Source organism: Salvelinus alpinus, chromosome 20 (assembly GCF_045679555.1).
Source record: "Salvelinus alpinus chromosome 20, SLU_Salpinus.1, whole genome shotgun sequence".
Classification (NCBI taxonomy): domain Eukaryota; kingdom Metazoa; phylum Chordata; class Actinopteri; order Salmoniformes; family Salmonidae; genus Salvelinus; species Salvelinus alpinus.
In genome coordinates, this window is record NC_092105.1 from 36,770,457 (window position 1) to 36,792,415 (window position 21,959).

The window sequence follows — 21,959 nt, forward strand, 5'->3', positions numbered from 1 at the left end:
AGGAGACAGGCCAGTACATCAGGAGACGTGGAGGAGGCCGTAGGAGGGCAACAACCCAGCGGCAGGACCGCTACCTCCGCCTTTGTGCAAGGAGGTGCACTGCCAGAGCCCTGCAAAATGACCTCCAGCAGGCCACAAATGTGCATGTGTCAGCATATGGTCTCACAAGGGGTCTGAGGATCTCATCTCGGTACCTAATGGCAGTCAGGCTACCTCTGGCGAGCACATGGAGGGCTGTGCGGCCCCACAAAGAAATGCCACCCCACACCATGACTGACCCACCGCCAAACCGGTCATTCTGGAGGATGTTGCAGGCAGCAGAACGTTCTCCACGGCGTCTCCAGACTCTGTCACGTCTGTCACATGTGCTCATGTGCTCAGTGTGAACCTGCTTTCATCTGTGAAGAGCACAGGGCGCCAGTGGCGAATTTGCCAATCTTGGTGTTCTCTGGCAAATGCCAAACGTCCTGCACGGTGTTGGGCTGTAAGCACAACCCCCACCTGTGGACGTCGGGCCCTCATACCACCCTCATGGAGTCTGTTTCTGACCATTTGAGCAGACACATGCACATTTGTGGCCTGCTGGAGGTCATTTTGCAGGGCTCTGGCAGTGCTCCTCCTTGCACAAAGGCGGAGGTAGCGGTCCTGCTGCTGGGTTGTTGCCCTCCTACGGCCTCCTCCACGTCTCCTGATGTACTGGCCTGTCTCCTGGTAGCGCCTCCATGCTCTGGACACTACGCTGACAGACACAGCAAACCTTTTTGCCACAGCTCGCATTGATGTGCCATCCTGGATGAGCTGCACTACCTGAGCCACTTGTGTGGGTTGTAGACTCTGTCTCATGCTACCACTAGAGTGAAAGCACCGCCACCATTCAAAAGTGACCAAAACATCAGCCAGGAAGCATAGGAACTGAGAAGTGGTCTGTGGTCACCACCTGCAGAACCATTCCTTTTTTGGGGGTGTCTTACTAATTGCCTATAATTTCAACCTTTTGTCTATTCCATTTGCACAACAGCATGTGAAATTTATTGTCAATCAGTGTTGCTTCCTAAGTGGACAGTTTGATTTCACAGAAGTGTGATTGACTTGGAGTTACATTGTGATGTTTAAGTGTTCCCTTTATTTTTTTGAGCAGTGTATAACAATTGTATATTGTACATGTAATAAGGCCACACAAAGGGCCAGAGATAATTAAAGACACCTATGATAATCTGAAGTACCCAAACAGGCCACTAGATGTCATCTTATAAAATTTCCCCCCAAAACGTAACTTAATTTACCCAAATTCTGGTAATTTACTTGTCAACTTTGAAAGTTTCCAGTAATATAACCTCCCTTGGCAATCCTAGTTCCAACCCAGTAAAAGATGATGGTTTACTGCCACAGAGGAAAACGGTCACTAGTATTGTGAGGACGGAGGTCAGTTGGATATTTCTGAAGGATCTATGCTTTATGTTGTACTTTTTTCTCGCTCTTGTTTGCAATGCATTATGGAACCTCCATATCCCTCTCTGTGTTTGTGACAACAAATCAAATCCTAACATGGGGATTTTCATGTCCGAAGCTCAACCTGGATGAAAAACATTGAGCGGACAGGTTATATTTTGTGTATCGGAGGGTATTACCGCACGATCTGCGCTCCACAGCAGATGTCTGGGCTTCTGTGCCTCTGGTGTAAGCTGCTTGTTCCCGATGTCACATTTTGCAAGCCATATGCATGTTACATAATGTCATAATTTTCCCACAATAACCACCACAAAAAACTCCCTATTATTTTATGACTTTTGGGTCTCAGGCTCTGAGCTCTACAGTCATCCATGATACTCAAGGCAAAACGTCCTCCATCCTCCTCCGTCCTCCTCGCTCCCCTTCCACCTTAATCTCTGTCTAAGTCAGAACACTCGTGGGGAATTCCCCCCCTGGGTCCTCTCGCTGACCGTAGCCTCCGTTCGCCATGCCATATCGAGTAGACCAGCATCCCTCATAGGAGTGCTGCAGAGTGGACTGCGCCGATAGTTTCTGACTAAAGGGTCAGCTCGCCAGCCTCATAATGACTGTAATGTAGATCTTAATGGGCTTTAATGACCTGCTCTGCCCGTGCCACGGAGGCTGAGGCTTCTCCCAGTACTCTGGCTGCCTCAGGAACGGCTAAAGAGTAGCTGACTGGCCTGGCCGTCCCTCATCAAGCCACTATTAGATGGGCTAAATGGCTAGTTTTGGGGATTATGCTGATGAGATTGTTTTGAAGTGATGCCCTCAGGACAGTAACCTCGATGCTAAACCTTTGGATGGTTCCGTGCCCTGTATTCTGTCCTACTCTGAACACTCACTCCTACTTTGTCAGGTCAGATTCATCCTGGAAGGACCAGGGAGTGTCCTTAGATAATCTCAACAGTGGTGTCTGTTGTCGTTAAAAACAGGACTCTGTGTTTAGTTCTAACTCAATTACTTATTGGGAACCTATGTTGATCAACTCCTGGTACCACATGTGCTATAGATCTGACCTCAACCTCACAAACAAAGAAGAAACCCCATCACCTACAATGAATCATTGTCATAGCTAATACTTATCATATTAGCAAGCAGCACTTTGGTCTTACATTTACATTTACATTTAAGTCATTTAGCAGACGCTCTTATCCAGAGCGACTTACAAATTGGTGCATTCACCTTATGACATCCAGTGGAACAGCCACTTTACAATAGTGCATCTAAATCTTTTAAGGGGGGGGGGGGGGGGGGTGAGAAGGATTACTTTATCCTATCCTAGGTATAATGGTCTTCTTTGGGTACGTGTTTCATGTGAGGTTGTACATTATTTATGTACCAAACAGTCCTTGGCTAGCCTGTGTAATGCTACTGTGTGAGTGTACAGCCCAGATGCCTCCATTTTCCTCCCTCCCCAGAGCAGAGCAGAGCCCATTCTCACCGTGGCTCAAGATCACTGCCGTTTTTCATTACCCAGTGGGAGAGACACTTGTGATTATTGCCAATAAAGGAAATTAGATCAAATGATTTTTGACTTTGACTCCCCCCTTCATCCTTTCACATTTAATCAAATGCAGAGGTAAAGCCATCACAGAAATTGCTGTTGATTTATAAATAAGCTAATTGGCGGCATTCTCCCTAAGTACCGCTCTCTCTCCCTCTTTTTCCCTCTCTCTCTCGCTCTCTGCCGGTAGATACGGCAGCGTTTTTATTGCCCCTAGTCTAAACCCCTTCATCCAATTTTTAAAATGGCTTATCGAATAAAATATTCCTAGGGGACTGTGAGGCAGCCTCATTGGTCATACCTAACCACAACTGGCTCTTTGTCAGCTCCACAGTCCAGCTGTACGGCAGAGGCCATCCCATGTCCATATCGGTTAGGTTCTTTATCCATCTGCCCACTCTATCCCACTTTGTCAGGTTTATCAATGCCTTGTCAAGGTAACGTCTTGCTGCTTGATTTCAGCAACACAGTTCTGAAAAGAAAGGCTTTATAGATTCTAATAACGCAAGTGCATTGCTAGAGACGGACAGCGCTTAACATTTGTCCTCTAGCCTAGCCATATGTTTTCATGCATTCTTTATGCTAATCTTTCCACACCTAAGGCAGTATTATCACCCTCTCTTCAGTCTCTTTCCTCAAGAAGGATTCAATATGTGAAAGACAGTAGTGCTTGAGGTAGATGATTAAGGAAGTTGACATTAGGAAACTGGTTTTACCCAATGAAGTGCAGTGGAACCATATACTGTAGCCTATAGGCTACCACACCCATTGCTTAATTGTAGATGACTTTTCCAGAAATATTTTTTTTTAAACACCATGAACATCTTATGGTAACGTTGCTAAATCTGTTAGCGGAGATTCGTCACGCCATGATGTCATTCTCACCACAGGATTCTTCTGGCATCCGTAACAAGCTTTTAATGAAATGGGCCTAAACTCCACTGTATTTGCTACAATAGTTGCTGGTTCATTCAGGTGTAGTTGCTAAGAAAGACCAAGGCTGTGTGCGGTATGCTTTGATATACCGTATCTTTTGTCTTCCTCACCCACTGGAAAAATACAGGTATTTATAAAGCCAATGACAATTCCTCTGTGAACCAGTAATTCTTGACTAAATACTTATTGGCCTAACCTTGGTCTGGCCTTGTGGTATCATCCAGAAGTAATAAGTAGACTGGATCTCTAGACTGACTAGAACAGTAACAAGACCCTCGCTCTATGCCACTCTGTAGCATGAAAAGCAGTGGCTCCTGCCTTCATAAATTCACCCTAGCCACGAACACTTGCCTTGGTGCCAGCACTTTAAATGTGTTTCCCATTCCTTCGTCAGTGACATCAGCATCTTTCCGTACTTGTTCTCTTCCTCATCCAAGTCTGCCTCTCCAAGCAAAGCAACCTGACAAAGACAGAGGATTTCGGTAGCGTCGGAAGATCTTCTCCGTTTTTTGTTTTCATTAGTGAAGCAAACCATTCACAATGCACGAGATGGATACAGTTCTATGAGGAGATTTTCATATCTACTTCGATTGCTGTGAAATTGAACAGTGTGTGTGCATGGGTAAATGCATTTAAACAATATTCCTAGAACACAAGCTCCATCTCCATCACAGGCCAGCATCATGTTGATGACTTCAGAGCCCCACAAGCCTCACAGGGTTAACCCATGTCTCCAGGCAGGCCAGAGGCTCCACAGTAATACAACAGCGATAGAATAGACTAAGTGGAGGCTATGAGAAATGACTGACATGTTTTTTTGTTTTTTAAAAATTAAACTCTTTATTGTAAAAAAATTTTTTTTAAAGTGTCATAATACATTCAACAAAAATACAGTTGAAGTTGGAAGTTTACATACACCTTAGCCAAATACATTTAAACTCAGTTTTTAACAATTCCTGACATTTAATTCTCGTAAAAATTCCCTGTCTTAGGTCAGTTAGGATCACCACTTTATTTTGAGAATGTGAAATGTCAGAATAACAGTAGAGAGAATGATTTATTTCAGCTTTTATTTCTTTCATCACATTCCCAGTGGGTCAGAAGTTTACATACACTCAATTAGTATTTGGTAGCATTGCCTTTAAATTGTTTAACTTGGGGCAAATGTTTTGGGTAGCCTTCCAGAAGCTTCCCACAATAAGTTGGGTGAATTTTGGCCCATTCCTCCAGACAGAGCTGGTGTAAATGAGTCAGGTTTATAGGCCTCATTGCACGTACATGCTTTTTCAGTTCTGCCCACAAATTTTCTATGGGATTGAGGTCAGGGATTTGTGATGGCCACTCCAATACCTTGACTTTGTTGTCCTTAAGCCATTTTGCCACAAATTTGGAAGTAGGCTTGGGGTCATTGTCCATTTGGAAGACCCATTTGCGACCAAGCTTTAACTTCCTGACTGATGTCTTGAGATGTTGCATCAATATATCCACATCATTTTCATTCCTCATGCTACTATCTATTTTGTGAAGTGCACCAGTCCCTCCTGCAGCAAAGCACCCCCACAACATGATGCTGCCACCCCCGTGCTTCACGGTTGGGATGGTGTTCTTCGGCTTGCAAGCCTCCCCCTTTTTCCTCCAAACATAACGATGGTCATTATGGCCAAACAGTTCTGTTTTTGTACGATTCTGTACGAAAAGTACGATCTCTGTCCCCATGTGCAGTTGCAAACCATAGTCTGGCTTTTTTATGGTGGATTTGGAGCAGTGGCTTCTTCCTTGCTGAGCGGCCTTTCAGGTTATGTCGATATAGGACTTGTTTTACTGTGGATATAGATACTTTTGTACCCGTTTCCTCCAGCATCTTCACAAGGTCCTTTGCTGTTGTTCTGGGATTGATTTGCACTTTTCGCACCAAAGTACGATCATCTCTAGGAGACAGAACGTGTCTCCTTCCTGAGTGGTATGACAGCTGCGTGGTCCCATGGTGTTTATACTTGCATACTATTGTTTGTACAGATGAACGTGGTACCTTAAGGCGTTTGGAAATTGCTCCCAAGGATGAACCAGACTTGTGGAGGTCTACAATTTTATTTCTGAGGTCTTTGCTGATTTCTTTTGATTTTCCCATGATGTCAAGCAAAGAGTCACTGAGTTTGAAGGTAGGCCTTGAAATACATCCACAGGTACACCTCCAATTGACTCAAATTATGTCAATTAGCCTATCAGAAGCTTCTAAAGCCATGACATCCTTTTCTGGAATTTTCCAAGCTGTTTAAAGGCACAGTCAACTTAGTGTATGTAAACTTCTGACCCACTGGAATTGTGATACAGTGAAATAATCTGTCCGTAAACAATTTTTGGAAAAATTACTTGTGTCATGCACAAAGTAGATGTCCTAACCGACTTGCCAAAACTATAGTTTGTTAACAAGAAATTTGTGTTTGTAAACTTCCGACTTCAACTGTAGCTAAATACAATGAGAATCCTCTTACATTTGGGAAGTTTACAGTCCTATTGATCAAAAAATTATCTAAAGGTAGGCTATCTTTCCCTACAGTACCAGTCAAACGTTTGGACCTACTCATTCAAGTTTTTTTTGTTTTTTTTTACTATTTTCTACATTGTAGAATAGTAGTGTAGACATCAAAACTATGAAATAACATTTACGGAATCATGTAGTAACCAAAAAAGTGTTAACCTTTTGACTGAACATGTCTTAAAGTAATGATGGACTGTCATTTCTCCTTGCTTATTTGAGCTTGTCTTGCCATATTATCTTATCAACTGTATATAAACGCAACATGCAACAATTTCAGTTACAGTTCATATAAGTAAATCAGCCAAACTGCAGTCAGGTCAAGACCCTGGTGAGGACGACGAGCACACAGATGAGCTTCCCTGAGACGGTTCCTGACAGTTTGTGCAGAAATTCTTCGGTTGTGACACAATTTCATCAGCTGTCCGGGTGTCTGGTCTCAGTCGATCCCGCAGGGGAAGAAGCCGGGTGTGGAGGCTGCCGTGGTTACACGTGGTCTGTGCTTGTGAGGCCAGTTGGACGTACTGCCAATTTCTCTAAAATGACGTTGGAGGCGGCTTATGGTAGAGAAATTCTGGCAACAGCTCTGGTGGGCATTCCTACAGTCAGCATGCCATTTGTATGCTCCCTCAACTTGAGACATCTGTGACATTGTGTTGTGAAAACTGCCTAGAGTGGCCTTTTTATTGTTCCCTTCACTAGGTGCACCTGAGTAATGAACATGCTGTTTAATCAGCTTCTTGATATGCCACACCTGTCAGGTGGATCGATTATCTTGGCAAATGAGCAATGCTCACTAACGAATGTAAATATATTGTACCCAAATGTTAGCGAAATAAGCATTTTGTGCCTATGGAAAAGTTATGTGAACTTTTATTTCAGCTCATGAAACACTTGTTAAATGTTGCGTTTATATTTCTGTTCAGTATATAATAATATACTGCCGGATCATCATCAAGGGTCATACCATAGTGTATTTATGTCTTTATCACTTTATGAAGTGGCGCAGTACAGTGTGTATGTCTTCATGAGTCACTTTGATTTAACCACAGCAGACCTGAAGTACTACGAAGTCCAGTAGAAGAGGAAAAGGAGGGACTTCTCAGTCTCAGCTCCCCTCCGGCTCCCAAAGCGCTGTCCTTGAGCCCAGAGCCAGAGGCTGCCATCCTGGATCAGAGGGAAGGCACCGGGCAGGCCGAGGCTCCTTCTCACCCCAGGGAAGAGCGAGGGCCTGGGGGAGGGAAGGAAGAGGGAGATGGAGGAGGAGAAGAGAGCCACGTCAGACCTCTTCATATCGTCTGGCCTCATAGGTGGTGAGTTGATGTCTTGTTATCTCTACACTTGAGATAGATACACACACAAGAACACACATACAGTGCCTTCAGAAAGTATTCACACCTCTTGACTTACTACAGATTTTGTTGTGTTACAGCCTGAATGGATTCAATTGAGATGTTGTGTCGCTGGCCTACACACAATACCCCATAATGTCAAAGTGGAATTATGCTTTTAGAAATGTTTATAAATTAATACAAAAATGAAAATCTGAAATGTCTTAAGTCAAAAAGTATTCAACCCTTTTGTTATGGCAAGCAAGTCACATAATAAGTTACATGTGTGCAATAATAGTGTTTACCATGATTTTGAATGACTTCCTAATCTCTGTACCCCACACATATATTATCTGTAAGGTACCTCAGTCAAGCAGTAAATTTCAAACACAGGTTCAACCACAAAGACCATGGACGAATTTCCAATGGCTCGCAAAGAAGGGCATCTATTGGTAGATGGGTTAAAATAAAAGAAGCAGACATTGAATATCCCTTTGAGCATAATGAAGTTATTAATTACACTTTGGATGGTATATCAATACACCCAGTCACTACAAAGATACAGACGTCCTTCCTAACTCAGTTGCCGGAGAGGAAGGAAACCGCTCATGGATTTCACCATGAGGCCAATGGTGACTTTAAAACGGTTACAGAGTAATGGCTGTGATAGGAGAAAAAAACAGAGGATGGATCAACAATATTGTAGTTACTCCACAATCTTAACCTAAATGACAGAGAGAAAATAAGGAACCTGTACAGAATAAAAATATTCCAAAACATGCATCCTGTTTGCAGTAAGGCACTAAAGTAAAACTGCTAAAAATGTGGCAAAGAAATTAACTTTATGTCCTGAATACAAAGCATTAAGTTTGGGGCAAATCCAACACACTGATTACCATTCTTTATATTTTCAAGTATGGTGGTGGCTGCATCATGTTATGGGTATGCTTGTCATCGGCAAGGGAGGTTTTTTTTAGGATAAAAAGAAATGGAATAGAGCAAATTACAGGCACAATCCTAGAGGAAACCTGGTTGTCTGCTTTCCAAGAGGCACTGAGATACATTTATCTTTCAGCAGGATAATAACCTAAAACACAAGTCCAAATATACAGTAGAGTTGTTTACCAAGATGTCATTGAATGTTCCTGAGTGGCCTAGTTACAGTTTTGACTTAAATCAGAATGAAAATCTATGGCAAGACTTGAAAATGGCTGTCTAGCAATGATCAACAACCAATTTGACAGAGCTTGAAGAATTACATATTTTTTGTGGAAATATTGCATAAACCAGGTGTGCAAAGCTCCTATATACTTACCCAGAAAGATTCACAGCTGTAATCGCTGCCAAAGGTGATTCTAACATGTATTGACTCAGGGGTGTGAATTTTTGTATATGTATTCCATTTAATACATTTTGAATTTGGGCTGTAACACAACAAAAATGTGGAACAAGTCAAGGGTTATGAGTACTTTCTGAAGTAATGTTCAATGTTAACCGTATATGGTTATGTTTTGTAAGGACTCTAGGAAAATCCTATGGATAGAGGTTATTTGTTTCAGAACTAAGAAACATGAAGAGAGTGTTTGGAACCTACCGTGAAGGCTAGCGTGTTAGCGTATCAAAACACCTGTCATGATTTACAAAAACAGCAAACACGTTTGGCAACTGGGTTGTTGTTACCTTGCTTGATTTGCTGTGTTTGCCGCTCCTGGCATCGCATGGCATGTCTTAGAACAAAGCAGTCATGCAAACCATAATCCAAAGATCATGTCGTAGGCCTATTCTGGAACTAGAATGACCTGGAAATACCTCTCTAACAGCAATGTACGTATGTACCAACCCTGCGGAGAGTTATTTGCTTTGGATCATCAGAGTGTTGTTTGACAACAAACCGAGGGCATGGAAAATTACTAACACGTTTTTTTGTAACAATGTCATAAAAAGAGTGGAAACTAGCTAGATATTATTGGTTGTGTTTTGAGTTTAAGCTTTAAGGCCTTTGCTAAGGATTTCTATAAACAGGTATGCTCTTACTGTGTGGTTTCCCAGTCAACATTAGCCATAGAATGTTAAAACATAAGTTAAATGAAATGGCATATTAAAACATGACTTGTGTAACAGTTAGGGGGAAGTTTCAAGATACTCTGGGTGGATTTGTGAATGTTTTTCTTTTACATAAGCAGAAATATCCTTTACATTGTTCAGAGTAGTGTAGGCCCCTTTTTTGGCACACCGTTTCTCTATCTCTGGCTCATCTGTGTTGGAGAGGAAAGACAACAGCTTTTCTGTGGATTCACATTTTTCTCCTCTGACTCCATTCTCCTTTCGGCAGCGAGGCTTAGTTTCCTCACCAAAACATGTCCGTAAATCAGATTAACAACCGCAAAGACCACCAGTGCCGTAGTTCCTCGCTGGCGTCGTGATTTGCCATTGTCGGCATCATTGCCATTCTCCATTATCCCTCCCTCTCTGTGTTTGCATGGGTCGGGTGTCTGTTTTTCACCTACTCTTATATCAATAACAAAAGCACCCATCATGTAATCTCCTCTAAACTGAGCAAAACACAGATGGATTATCGCTCCCAACATCCAGGCTTCATAAACCTTGGCTTATTCTGGGGTAAATTAGGATTTACAGTGGGCGAGAGAGAGAGAGATAGAGGAAAGAGAGAGAGAGCAGCCCAGATAATCTCCTCGATTGATGCTGCTCACAGTTTGTTGCATTTCATTCTCCTACATTTTTACTATCTCTGCCCTCACTTTTTTGTGCTCATCATTGGTTGCAGATTGTTAATCTGTGTGTGGCCTGGATAGGCGTTCATCCTCAGATTACAGGACTGTCTTATTGCAGGCAATGGCCCGGGCGGCCAGGCCAGTGGGATCAGATCAGCCCCACCAGAGGACAGGACAGCTGTTTTACAGGTGAAGATGGCTTCGTGCCACAGTAGTGATGATAATAACCAGCGGGAGAGAAGAGCATAGCAGGACGGAGGCTAAATCTCTGCTACCAGGGGCTTTAACTCCGTCTAAGGTTCATCAGGATCAGCTTTTACCTCAAGAGGATTGTCCTCCTGGAGTATTTCTGATTGCAAAACAAACAACGCAATCAAGACGCGTAAGTCACGTAGGCCCACAGCAGGCAATCGAGAAAAAAGGAACACATTGGGGCAGTGTGAGACCCTCAGAATGTTATGGAGTACATGACACTATTCTTGATTCCTGATTATAGGACACCCTGCGAGAGGGGCTAGCCTAACGTTACTGAGGTGCCTGGGTGTATTGTTTGTTGTTTTTCTGCTAATCCCTGTCCAGACGGGCCACTGGTCATTAAGTGCTGACGCACAGACTCGTCCAGTGATGTGCCAACAGAGTCTATCAGTATTGACCCCCACCCATCCTGCTCTGGGCTTTCCCCTGGCATGGCCTCAGGCCGCCAACTTGACCTCAACCAACCCTCAGGACTGACTGACATAGGACCAGGAAATAGAAGTTAAATACAGGGGTGTGAGCTGATTGACTCGCAGTTCTGTTTTTCAGAGTCATCACTACAATGTGTTGTTTGTTATGCTTTATGGCCATTCCTCAGCATTTGTGAGTCTGAACCTAGAGGCATTATACTCCAATGAGACTATGTCATGTGGGGCCGGTACATTGTAGTAGGCATCAGGCACTGAAGGATATGTATTTGTGTGTGAAGATGCAGCCTGTTGCCGTTCCCAAAGTTAGTTCTATTTTAAGAAATGTCTAACCCTTTGTAGTTCTCCTAGACTTATGATTTGAAAATCACCACTATCTACAGTGGTGCATGTTGTCAGGCCTTTGAATAGAAGAGTCTCCTCGGTCCGCTCCTACTGCATGTTGGTCTATCTTCAACAACCAACTCTTTGTCTTTCAAGTGTCCCCTTAATTAGTGCGCAGTCCTTTGGTTTCTGGTGATTGGGCTCATTTCACATTGTGCATTGGAGTAAATAGTATTTGAATTTTAAAACGCACCTCTTGGGTGCAACATAAAGGAGAATATTTAATCATAGATTTCTAAATGAGAGGATCTTATTTTCTTTTGGCTGCTACGTGATACATATTAATGAGGTTTTTCTGGGTAGTACGGAACATACTTTTTACTTGATCATTTTACCCGGCTTCATCTGCATTCATCTGTGAGGTCACAGGGGTGATAACGCACCACAAAGGACTCATATAAAGTCAGCGCAGAAAGAGGAAAATAGTGTTAGTCGGAGCTGTAAACTTAGGAGGGAGAATTAAGCAAACGGAAGATGTACCAACCTCGTATCTCTCGAGACCAGACTAGCAGAATATAGGGTAACTGTTGATTTTGGAAGATAGCATACCTGATGGGAATGGGATAGTTGGAGGGAAACATCAGTTCAGTTGACTTGAGGGAGTTCTGACTGTAAACTGTACTGTACCTTAGAAAACGTCCTTGATGTGCCTTAGCAGCAGATTAGTGGTGTGTATTGGCAGTGTGGCTGATTTTGTGAAGATGCCACATAGCCTTTGTTTGTCACTCTCCCTCTAATCAGTGGGATGACAGCTCCCTCCGACTTGGTTGACTGTCGCTGGGGGTTAACGGTCCTCATTAACAGATCTAGGGCATCAGTGGGGAGTCAGGGCTCGCACTGTGATACGCTGCCGAGGTGTGTGTGTGCGCGTGTGTGTTTTGAGAGAGAGGTTCTTCCTGATAGTCATATCCCACACATTAATTAACACTCATTTTCCTACAGAGGGGGATGGTAGCCTAGTGCACAGAGCATTATTATCACCGTCTCATTCACTCATTGTCCTCCTCTCTATCTGTAATGGGGGAATAGGGATTCATGCCTCGCAAAAGGAGTTAAAAAGGGTAGGAAATAAGGGAATTAGCTTTTATCCACAGGGGAAGCCAATGAATATGAGAGCTGAAAATGAGAATAAATAAGCTCCTATAATACCTCACCTAAGGAGATCCTGTGGAGGTAGCATTAGGAGGGATCTGTCTGAATGATGCTGCTTTGTAGAAGGCGTTTGACCTTCACACACTATCCACTGTTAGACAAATCCTGCGTCCTTTATCACAAAAATGTTGTAGAGTACAGTCGATTATTACAATTCAGAGATCTGTTGGGGATAAAATACAATGTGTGGTGTTACGAAGGGTATGTATATTGTAGTGCTTTGCGGGGTGCAACTCCAAAACCTGAAACTTTCAACCATCCATTAATGTGTAGCTTCAGTGTGTAGAGTCATGCATGGCAGCCATTTTACACCAGAATACTCGAAACACACAGTGATTGTAAGTGGAGAGAGGACCGTGATTGTAAGTGGAGAGAGGACCGTGATTGTAAGTGGAGAGAGGACCGTGATTGTAAGTGGAGAGAGGACCGTGATTGTAAGTGGAGAGAGGACCGTGATTGTAAGTGGAGAGAGGACCGTGATTGTAAGTGGAGAGAGGACCGTGATTGTAAGTGGAGAGTGGACCGTGATTTTAGCCCCCTTTCTCCCCAATTTTCGTGGTATCCAATCGCTAGTAATTACTATCTTGTCTCATCGCTACAACTCCCGTACGGGCTCGGGAGAGACGAAGGTCGAAAGCCATGCGTCCTCCGAAGCACAACCCAACCAAGCCGCACTGCTTCTTAACACAGCGCGCCTCCAACCCGGAAGCCAGCCGCACCAATGTGTCGGAGGAAACACCGTGCACCAGGCCCCCTTGGTTAGCGGACAATGCGCCCGGCCCGCCACAGGAGTCGCTGGAGCGCGATGAGACAAGGATATCCCTACCGGCCAAACCCTCCCTAACCCGGACGACGCTAGGCCAATTGTGTCGTCGCCCCACGGACCTCCCGGTCGCGGCCGGCCTCGACAGAGCCTGGACGCGAACCCAGAGACTCTGGTGGCGCAGCTAGCACTGCGATGCAGTGCCCTAGACCACTGCGCCACCCGGGAGGCCCGGACCGTGATTGTAAGTGGAGAGAGGACCGTGATTGTAAGTGGAGAGAGGACCGTGATTGTAAGTGGAGAGAGGACAGTGATTGTAAGTGGAGAGAGGACCGTGATTCTTTACATCTGAAGCTACTGGGCATGTAATAGTCCCTACTCTTGCTTGAAATCAAATCACATTTTATTTGTCACAAGCGTCGAATACAACAGGTGTGAAACCTTATAGCTGTGATCAATGTGGGAAGAGTTTTGTTACATCTAGCCATCTGACTATACCCCAGAGAACACACACAGGAGAGAAATCTTATAGCTGTAGTCAATGTGGGAAGAGTTTTATTCAGTTTACCTTACAGTGAAATGCTTACTTACAAGCCCTTAACCAACAATGCAGTTTTAAGAAAAATAAGTGTTAAGAAAGTATTTACTAAAATAAAAAATAAACTGTAAAAAATAAAAATAGAAAAGTAATAAATAATCGAAGACAATAAAAGAACACTAACGAGGCTATATACAGGTCGAGGTAATATGTACATGTAGGTAGAGGTAACGTGACTATGCATAGATAATAAACAGAGAGTGGCAGCAACGTAAAAATGGGGGGGGGGGGTCAATGAAAATAGTCCGGGTAGCCATTTGATTAGCTGTTCAGGAGTCTTATGGCTTGGGGGTAGAAGCTGTTAAGAAGCCTTTTGGACCTAGACTTGGCGCTCCGGTACCGCTTGCCGTGCGGTAGCAGAGAGAACAGTCTATGACTAGGGTGGCTGGAGTCTTTGGGAATTTTTAGGGCCTTCCTCTGACACCACCTGGTATAGAGGTCCTGGATGGCACTTGGCCCCAGTGACGTACTGGACTGTACGCACTACCCTCTGTAGTGCCTTGCGGTCGGAGGCCGAGCAGTTGCCATACCAGGCGGTGATACAACCAGTCAGGATTCTCTCGATGGTGCAGCTGTAAAACCTTTTGAGGATCTGAGGATCCATGCCAAATCTTTTCAGTCTCCTGAGGGGGAATAGGCTTTGTCATGCCCTCTTCACGACTGTCTTGGCATGTTTGAACCATGTTAGTTTGTTGGTGATGTGGACACCAAGAAACTTGAAGCTCTCAACCTGCTCCACTACAGCCCCGTCGATGAGAATGGGGGCGTGCTCAGTCCTCCTTTTCCTGTAGTCCACGATCATCTCCTTTGTCTTGATCATGTTGAGGGAGAGGTTGTTATCCTGGCACCACACTGCCAGGTCTCTGACCTGCTCCCTATAGGCTGTCTCACCGTTGTCAGTGATCAGGCTGTTGTGTTGTCGGCAAACTTAATGATGGCGTTGGAGTCGTGCTTGGCCATGCAGTCATGGGTGAACAGGGAGTACAGGAAGGGACTGATCACGCACCCCTGAGCTGCCCCCGTGTTGAGGAGCAGAGTGTCAGATGTGTTTTTACCTGCCTTACCACCCGGGGGCGGCCCAGTACGTTTAGTGAGTGCCATGGTAGGTTTAGTGACCAGAGAGAGCCAGAACCTACATTTTAATGTCACATCCAGGGGACGGCACTCTTTGCAGGTCACTAGCCCTCGGCCTTGAGGGCTCTATTACACCAGACGGAAGAGTGCCCCCTACTGGCCCTCCAACACCACTTCCCAGCCACAACCCTTATAGTCTCAGGTGCAGACCCCCTCACTACAGCTCCAGAGGGAAATCAGCAGAGATATACAGACATTTGCATGTAGTCAACCTTCATTCATTTTCTACAGTTTATGCTAGTGACAAACCGTAAATGACAGTGCACTAGTAAGGGCACAAGGCTACTCTAAACACATTTGTGTCATCGACCTTCACAGATTCCCTGTTTTGTCATCGCTAAAGGCAGGTGTGAGCTAATGCTAGCTGCTGTTAATGATAATGTGCAGACGCTCCTGTTAGATCAGTTGACTGTACTCTCTGTTCCCTCCTTCAGATTAGCATGGTGAGTGACAGGCCACTTGCACAGTATGACATCTGCTCCACAGCTGAACACAGCACCTGTGTTAACTAGAAGCAGGGCCTTCCAGGCACTGAACACATCAAGGATGACTGGCTGCTTCACTCTCTGAGCCAACAGGGATCTCTGTCTCTCTGTCTGTCAGCTTGTTAAATCCCCCACCTGGCGTACTGCACACCGCATCGATACCACAGTCAAGTGTCCTCTGGGGAGTGCTATGATCTTTCTCTTTTTCTGGCTGCTGCCTTGCCTTGTGTAACCTGGCCTCTGTGTGTGTGTGTGTGTTTCTGTGTGAATAAATCACAGAGCAGAATGGTACTGAGAGGGGTAAGCCTTTGGACGCCCGGCACACACCAGAGCAGAGCCTGTCCTGAGCCTGTCCTGTGTGTGTTGTTGTGTGTGTGTACGTAGCACCATCAAGGCCCTGAATTCTGTTTGTGGTTGAAGGGAACACGACAAAGACCCCGAGCTCTTCTTCAAGATGCTGCTGAAGCTGAAAGAGAGAGGCCTGGGCTTTCAACTGTCTGTCCTGGGGGAGACCTTCACTGACGTACCAGGTACACACACACTCATTTTACAAGCAAAGGATTAAGTGGGCTCTGGTTTCGCGATGACACTTGTTTTCAAAGCAGTGGGTGTTTGGTTTCAAAACTTTGAGTAGAAAACTTTGCACAACTTCTCGAAAGGTGAGTGAAAAGCTATACTTCGTTTTTTACGATGTAGTATAAGTTTGTGCAAATACGGCATACTGTATGTAATTGTTATGGCTTTCAATGTAATTGGTAATTTGACTAAGTGTGGGGTTAAGGTCGTCTGACAGGCCAGTTCTTTTGAAGCCCTCAGGACAGTGTTTAATTGATCACATCCGCTCCCCATTAGTAGATGATGATGCTATAATGGCTTTAGTACACTCCAATGTATTCACCACTGAGTGTTAAGTAAATTAATACACATTCTGGCCCCATGGCTGGAAGCAAAGACATCCTTACAGGAAACACACTCTCTCATATTGGGATGTAAACTTTTATAGGAGCATAAACAGATGGAAAGAGAGACTGTAAATTTTTCTCATATTTAGTCATTACGTTTATGATTGCTCGGAAGGCAATCGCATTAGAACAATTTTAATCTACTTTGATTTTCTTAATAGGGTCATGGTATTGATTATGTTCACCCCTCACCTGTTTCTCCCGATCTCATGTTGTATATCATTTTTAGTCCAAAGTTTATGCCTCAGCTTCAGTTCTGACCTCTGTTTTTCATAGGATGTTTCTTCCTCTGTTTTCCTGGATTCAGTCCATTCCCTGTTTCACTGATCTGTTCTCCAAACACTTTTTGGTCACTGAAACATCTTCCTGATGTCATCACTATTTTGTGAATACACAGCAGCATGGAACTCATTATGAATCCAGAATGTCACGGACAGATGGCTTTTCAATGACATGCATTTTCTTTGCATTATTTCATTAAATTTATCCTCCATTAAACTCAAGTCCTTTATGTGGGAATCTAATCGGTTATAAAGAGTTCACGAAACGAGCAACTGGACAAAGTCAATCAGTCCACTCTGGCATTTTACTCAATCAAATGAAAGCATTTATACATTAACAGATATGGTTATTGTGAATAATATACATCAGTCTCTCCCCCCCCCATTCAGACATCTTTGCAGAGGCCAGAGTGGACCTGAATGCCCATGTCCTCCACTGGGGGTTCATGCCCAGTAAAGAGGACTACCTCCATGTCCTCTGCCAGGCAGACGTGGTGGTCTCCACAGCCAAGCATGAGTTTTTTGGAGTGGCCATGTAAGTAACTCACTCTCCTGGTTTGTTTCTTTAATATCTACTTAAGACACAACAAAACATGAACTGCTGAAAGAGTGAATGAAAAGTAATTTGGTTGGTTTTCATGTGAAGTAAACATTTGAATTTGACATGCTGTCTACATGAAAAACGTACTGACCGTTCATTAAAACTAAACTAAAAACTCGTATTTCTAAGTGTTTTTACCTCTAGGGAGGTAGAGTCCAAAGTGTATGATGAGACTTGCTACCGTATGAAGCCAAACTTCAGTCACCTGTGCTGTGCATTTGAAGGGTTTCGTCAGATCCCCCCTACAGCCAAGGTAGAGCAGGACTGGAGCCAGAGTAGGGCCACTTCAGTAGAGAGGAAGGTTGTGATCTTACAAAACACCAGCCTGGTGGTGTGTTAATTCTATGGATTGCTTCATGCAGTCAGTGTGGGAATCTATTTTAGATAGATTGGCTGAAAACACCGTTAGAAGCTTGGCTGTGCACAGTAAAGAAGCCATGTGCTAATTATGGTTGTGAAAAACACTGTCCTGAGTTTGAGGAAGGGATGTCCCTCTGGGGGAGTCTTGTACAATGATGTTTTATACTTCCTTTGATCCAAACCAGGGGGATCTGAGACACACGACCACCCACTAAGCTCTATTGATAGTAAACCTTGTGGATGCGGTGGTGGTGGAGGCCCTTTGTGTGTGTTTTCGGCAACAGAGAAACGCACATTGAATGGGTGAATATCAACACTGGGTTCTCCTAAGAGAGATGCTCAGGTGGATGAGGATGTTAAATGTTTCCTCCAGCTTCCAATCGGCTTCACTCACCTGTTTTGAAAGTAAACAAAATAGACATCGGTGCTCGTTGAGTGTTCCATTACAAACCTTTTCAAGTTAGCAAGTGATTTAGAATACCTGTTCAATTTCATTAGCTTCACCTAGCGTTCAAAACAGGAAAATAGTTAAGGGTTTCTCATTTCCACACTCTGCGTGAGGATAAACAGACATGTAGGCTTCTGAAGAGCACAATAAACAGAAAAGAGCAGTCCAGTCATATTGCCCGACAGAGGTGTCACCAATGTGTTTCATCCTCATTATTGTGGAATTTGGCCCTAATATGATTCATTATGGTCTGGCGATGTGAGCAAACGCCTATTCATGCCCTGCAGTGAAGAAGTCATTTACCCCAGCAAAATTATCGGCTAATTATATTTCAGATGGAAAGCCTTATAACCATTTGCACGCTTACACATTACGCCACTGAAATGGAACTGACCTTAATAATCGGTTTCATAGATTTTGCTGTCATAGGCCACGGGGCTATTGTCTTGCTACCTTTAAATTAGCTTGATTAGCCATGCTATTCTTTGGAATGCAGGCAAAGGCAATTAGACTATTAGAAAGCATTAACCACTTTCATACGGTGCCGAAAGGTAGTTCGACTTATTAAACCCCTGTTTCCCAGGAACAAACTGTTGCCTGTCAAACCTACTAGGATGACAGAAGAGCAATATTGCTGTTATTCTTGTCGTTTCAAAAATTGTGGTTGTTAAATGGTAAGATGCAGCTGATGTTGTCGATAGAATTTCCAACCAGTTTGAGGATATTGGGTACATTTTAGAGTGCAGACTAGTGAATGGCTTCATTGCATACGTGTGAGGATTTCACCCATCATTTTAGTCTTAACATGAAATTAAACTCCCGAGAACTAATCCCATGTTTAAAAATGTATGTCTGTTGCATGAGGAATGATGTAATAAAGTGATGGAAAGGAGTGAAATTGAGGTGTCATCAATATTGATGCACATTCTAATTTAAATAGGCAGGTTTCTGCACTGGTCAGTGAGGTTCAGATAAGTTCTGTGAACGTGGAGGGAAGCTCTATGTACCATACCAACAGGCTTTTTGAGCTCTACGCTTTTTTCAGGAGATTTCACAAATAAATAACTTATTCACATTTGAAAACCATTTGGATGGATTTTAGGTCCTCTCTTTTGTGATGGTTTTGAACATCCTGTAACATTGCAGATGATGTGTTAACAGTGAAAGAGATGCTTTTCTCTCCCCATCGTTTTGAGAATGGTTAGAGTTCCACTGCGTTGCTGAGAAATGTGCTATGTCCGGATGCTTTCTTTCCCCAGCTAGTCTGTTGGACTTCATTTATTCTGACGTGTGCATCAAAAAAAAACAATGTCAACAAAGACACAATGGGACCCATTTTGACAACGCTGTTCAGCTCATGAAGTTATTAGGGGGAGATATTGTGTTCACTTTCCAATTTTGGGGACAGAGTAAACCAACGTTTTTCTATCTTTTGCATGACCAGAGCGCACTTTTTCAGTAAATGGATTTCTGAGACAATGATTATGTTATACAACTGGTGCCCAAATGTGTTTCACGCTTGTTGTTTTTAAGCCAATACTTTTGACTAAACTATAAAATGTTATATTGCAGGCTAGAAGCTGTTCATTGTGGCTGCTATCCACTCTGCCCCAAGGCATTGGTGTATCCTGAAATATTCCCAGGTATTACTACACAAATACGCTAATACACCATTGCATTGCAAGATGTTTAATTCTCAAATTTTTGCATCTCTAGAAATGTGTTGTATTTAGATGTTCAAGGTGTAAATCTGAAAAATAAATCACTAAAATAGAACGCTGAAGTCGACGCTACGATTACTGAGCACAACAAAAAAATCTCATTTACCTGATTCTTAACACCGTAGCTGTGCCTCTTCCTTAGATTAGATTTGCATAAATAATATGAATCTTTAAAAAGAATACTAGTTTAATTATGTAAAACCTGTCCCAGTTCAGTGTAATATGTATTTTTAATTATAAAGAAAGTGCGTTGTATCGAGCATGTGCTTTGAGGTTTTTCTTTCATGAAAATATGTTTTCCTTTCCTCGCTCTGTCCTACAGAGGAGTATCTGTACTCTACACCTGAGCAACTTTATAAGAAACTACAGGGACTGTGCAGAAGGCCATACGTGGTGAGGAGACATCACGTTAAGGTAATTAACACTTTGACATGACAGGAACAGGATTAGCTAACACACGCTTCATTCAGTTCACAATTAATTTCTCTCTTTACGGTTTCTCCTCACCCTTCACCCTGCCCGTGTGCCTTGCTTTCTTCTGTACTGTAAGTTGACAGTTGACACCAGAGCTTAATCCTGCCTTTCATTCTTTCCTCTGTATTGTACTGTAGGTTGACACCAGTTCCTATTCCTGGGCTGCTCTGAAGGAGGACTTCAGGAGTCTGCTGGCATACAAAGAGGACCACCATCCCTGACGGACAGACTACAACTGGGCCAATGCGAGTCTCCGCGGATCTGCTCAGAAGTGGGCACACTTAGTTCACTCGATTAGTGGCAGAATGAGATGGATTTAAAGGTTGATGGAAAGTCTGCAGTGTAGCGAGGGAGGGAGAGTCTCAAGGGCTGTCGTCATAGCTGCCTGACATGGAGCCACGGGCTACAAACCTGTGGTGGCCTCAGACAGCCTGTCCCCACCACCTCTCTCTCTCCACTCAGCTCCACTCTGCTCAAATCAAAGCCATGCCTTTGAGACATTGTGCCTGTTGTAAACGTCCCCATCTTCACGTGCGAGAGGGAGAGGTCTTTTATGTCTACTGTGGTTTGAATTTGAAATAAAGAGAAAAGAACGTGTAAACTCTTTCAAAGGTTTCTCAAAGGCGGTGCCACCTCATATATCCGGTTGTGTTCATTTGTATCCTGTACTGGAGAGGACCTGGAGCTGGAATTGCTCCCCACCCCACGACTCCCGACAGAGTGGCAGCCAAGTTGTGGCTTGAAATGCTGTTCTCTGCCTCCCCACCTGGGTTGCCAGGGGCCTCATTTATAAATTGTGCGTACGTACAAAATATACCCCAAAATGTGCATGCGCCAGTTCACACAAAAGTTGGCATTTATTTAAAAAATGTACTTGACATGAGAATTTGCTCACCTCCCCACAACTTTTAGACGATGCGTACGCACATCTCTGCTAGTGTATGAAATATTGTATTGCAATCTGGCAAGTAAGTATTTTGTGCAAATTGGGGATATGATGAAAAGCTTATTCATAAAACATATTAACAAGAATGCAGCCATTTCCCATTAAAGTGGAACTGACAGTATTTTAGCAACATAAAATCTTATTAAAATATACACCCCCCCTCAGGAAGAATGACACTTCTTTTTACATTTTCTGACAAGCAAGCACTTAGATTTGGTCATTTTCATACATTCTTAGTATACATACTTCCCAAACATTCTAAAGCATTTGTAAAAATTCTATAGCGATATAGTGGGAAAGCAGCTGTGCATTTGGACAATAAATAGACACTGCAGTAAATGAAACCTAATAAAAACATCTATCTTGTCCAGGACTAGAGTCTACGCAGACCGGTGTGGTACACCGATCAGGTACACTAGGTCTATATGCCAACAAGC

At 43.5% G+C, this 21,959-nt stretch overlaps 1 protein-coding gene across 3 annotated transcripts in view; it reads left to right on the forward strand.

Annotated features, from left to right (window-relative positions):
* gtdc1 (glycosyltransferase-like domain containing 1) overlaps positions 1 to 21,180 on the forward strand; it is a 46,619-nt gene extending 25,439 nt beyond the window's left edge. For 2 of the 3 annotated variants that reach the window (XM_071355543.1, XM_071355546.1), the window contains 6 exons: positions 7,520 to 7,780; positions 16,150 to 16,259; positions 17,363 to 17,507; positions 19,954 to 20,024; positions 20,425 to 20,516; positions 20,714 to 21,180. In XM_071355543.1, the coding sequence (XP_071211644.1) occupies positions 7,520 to 7,780; positions 16,150 to 16,259; positions 17,363 to 17,507; positions 19,954 to 20,024; positions 20,425 to 20,516; positions 20,714 to 20,797 (763 nt within the window). In that variant the 3' untranslated portion in view covers positions 20,798 to 21,180. The remainder of the gene's footprint in view (positions 1 to 7,519; positions 7,781 to 16,149; positions 16,260 to 17,362; positions 17,508 to 19,953; positions 20,025 to 20,424; positions 20,517 to 20,713) is intronic. The other variant, XM_071355544.1, reaches the window with a different exon arrangement.
* The last annotated feature ends 779 nt before the right edge of the window (positions 21,181 to 21,959 follow it).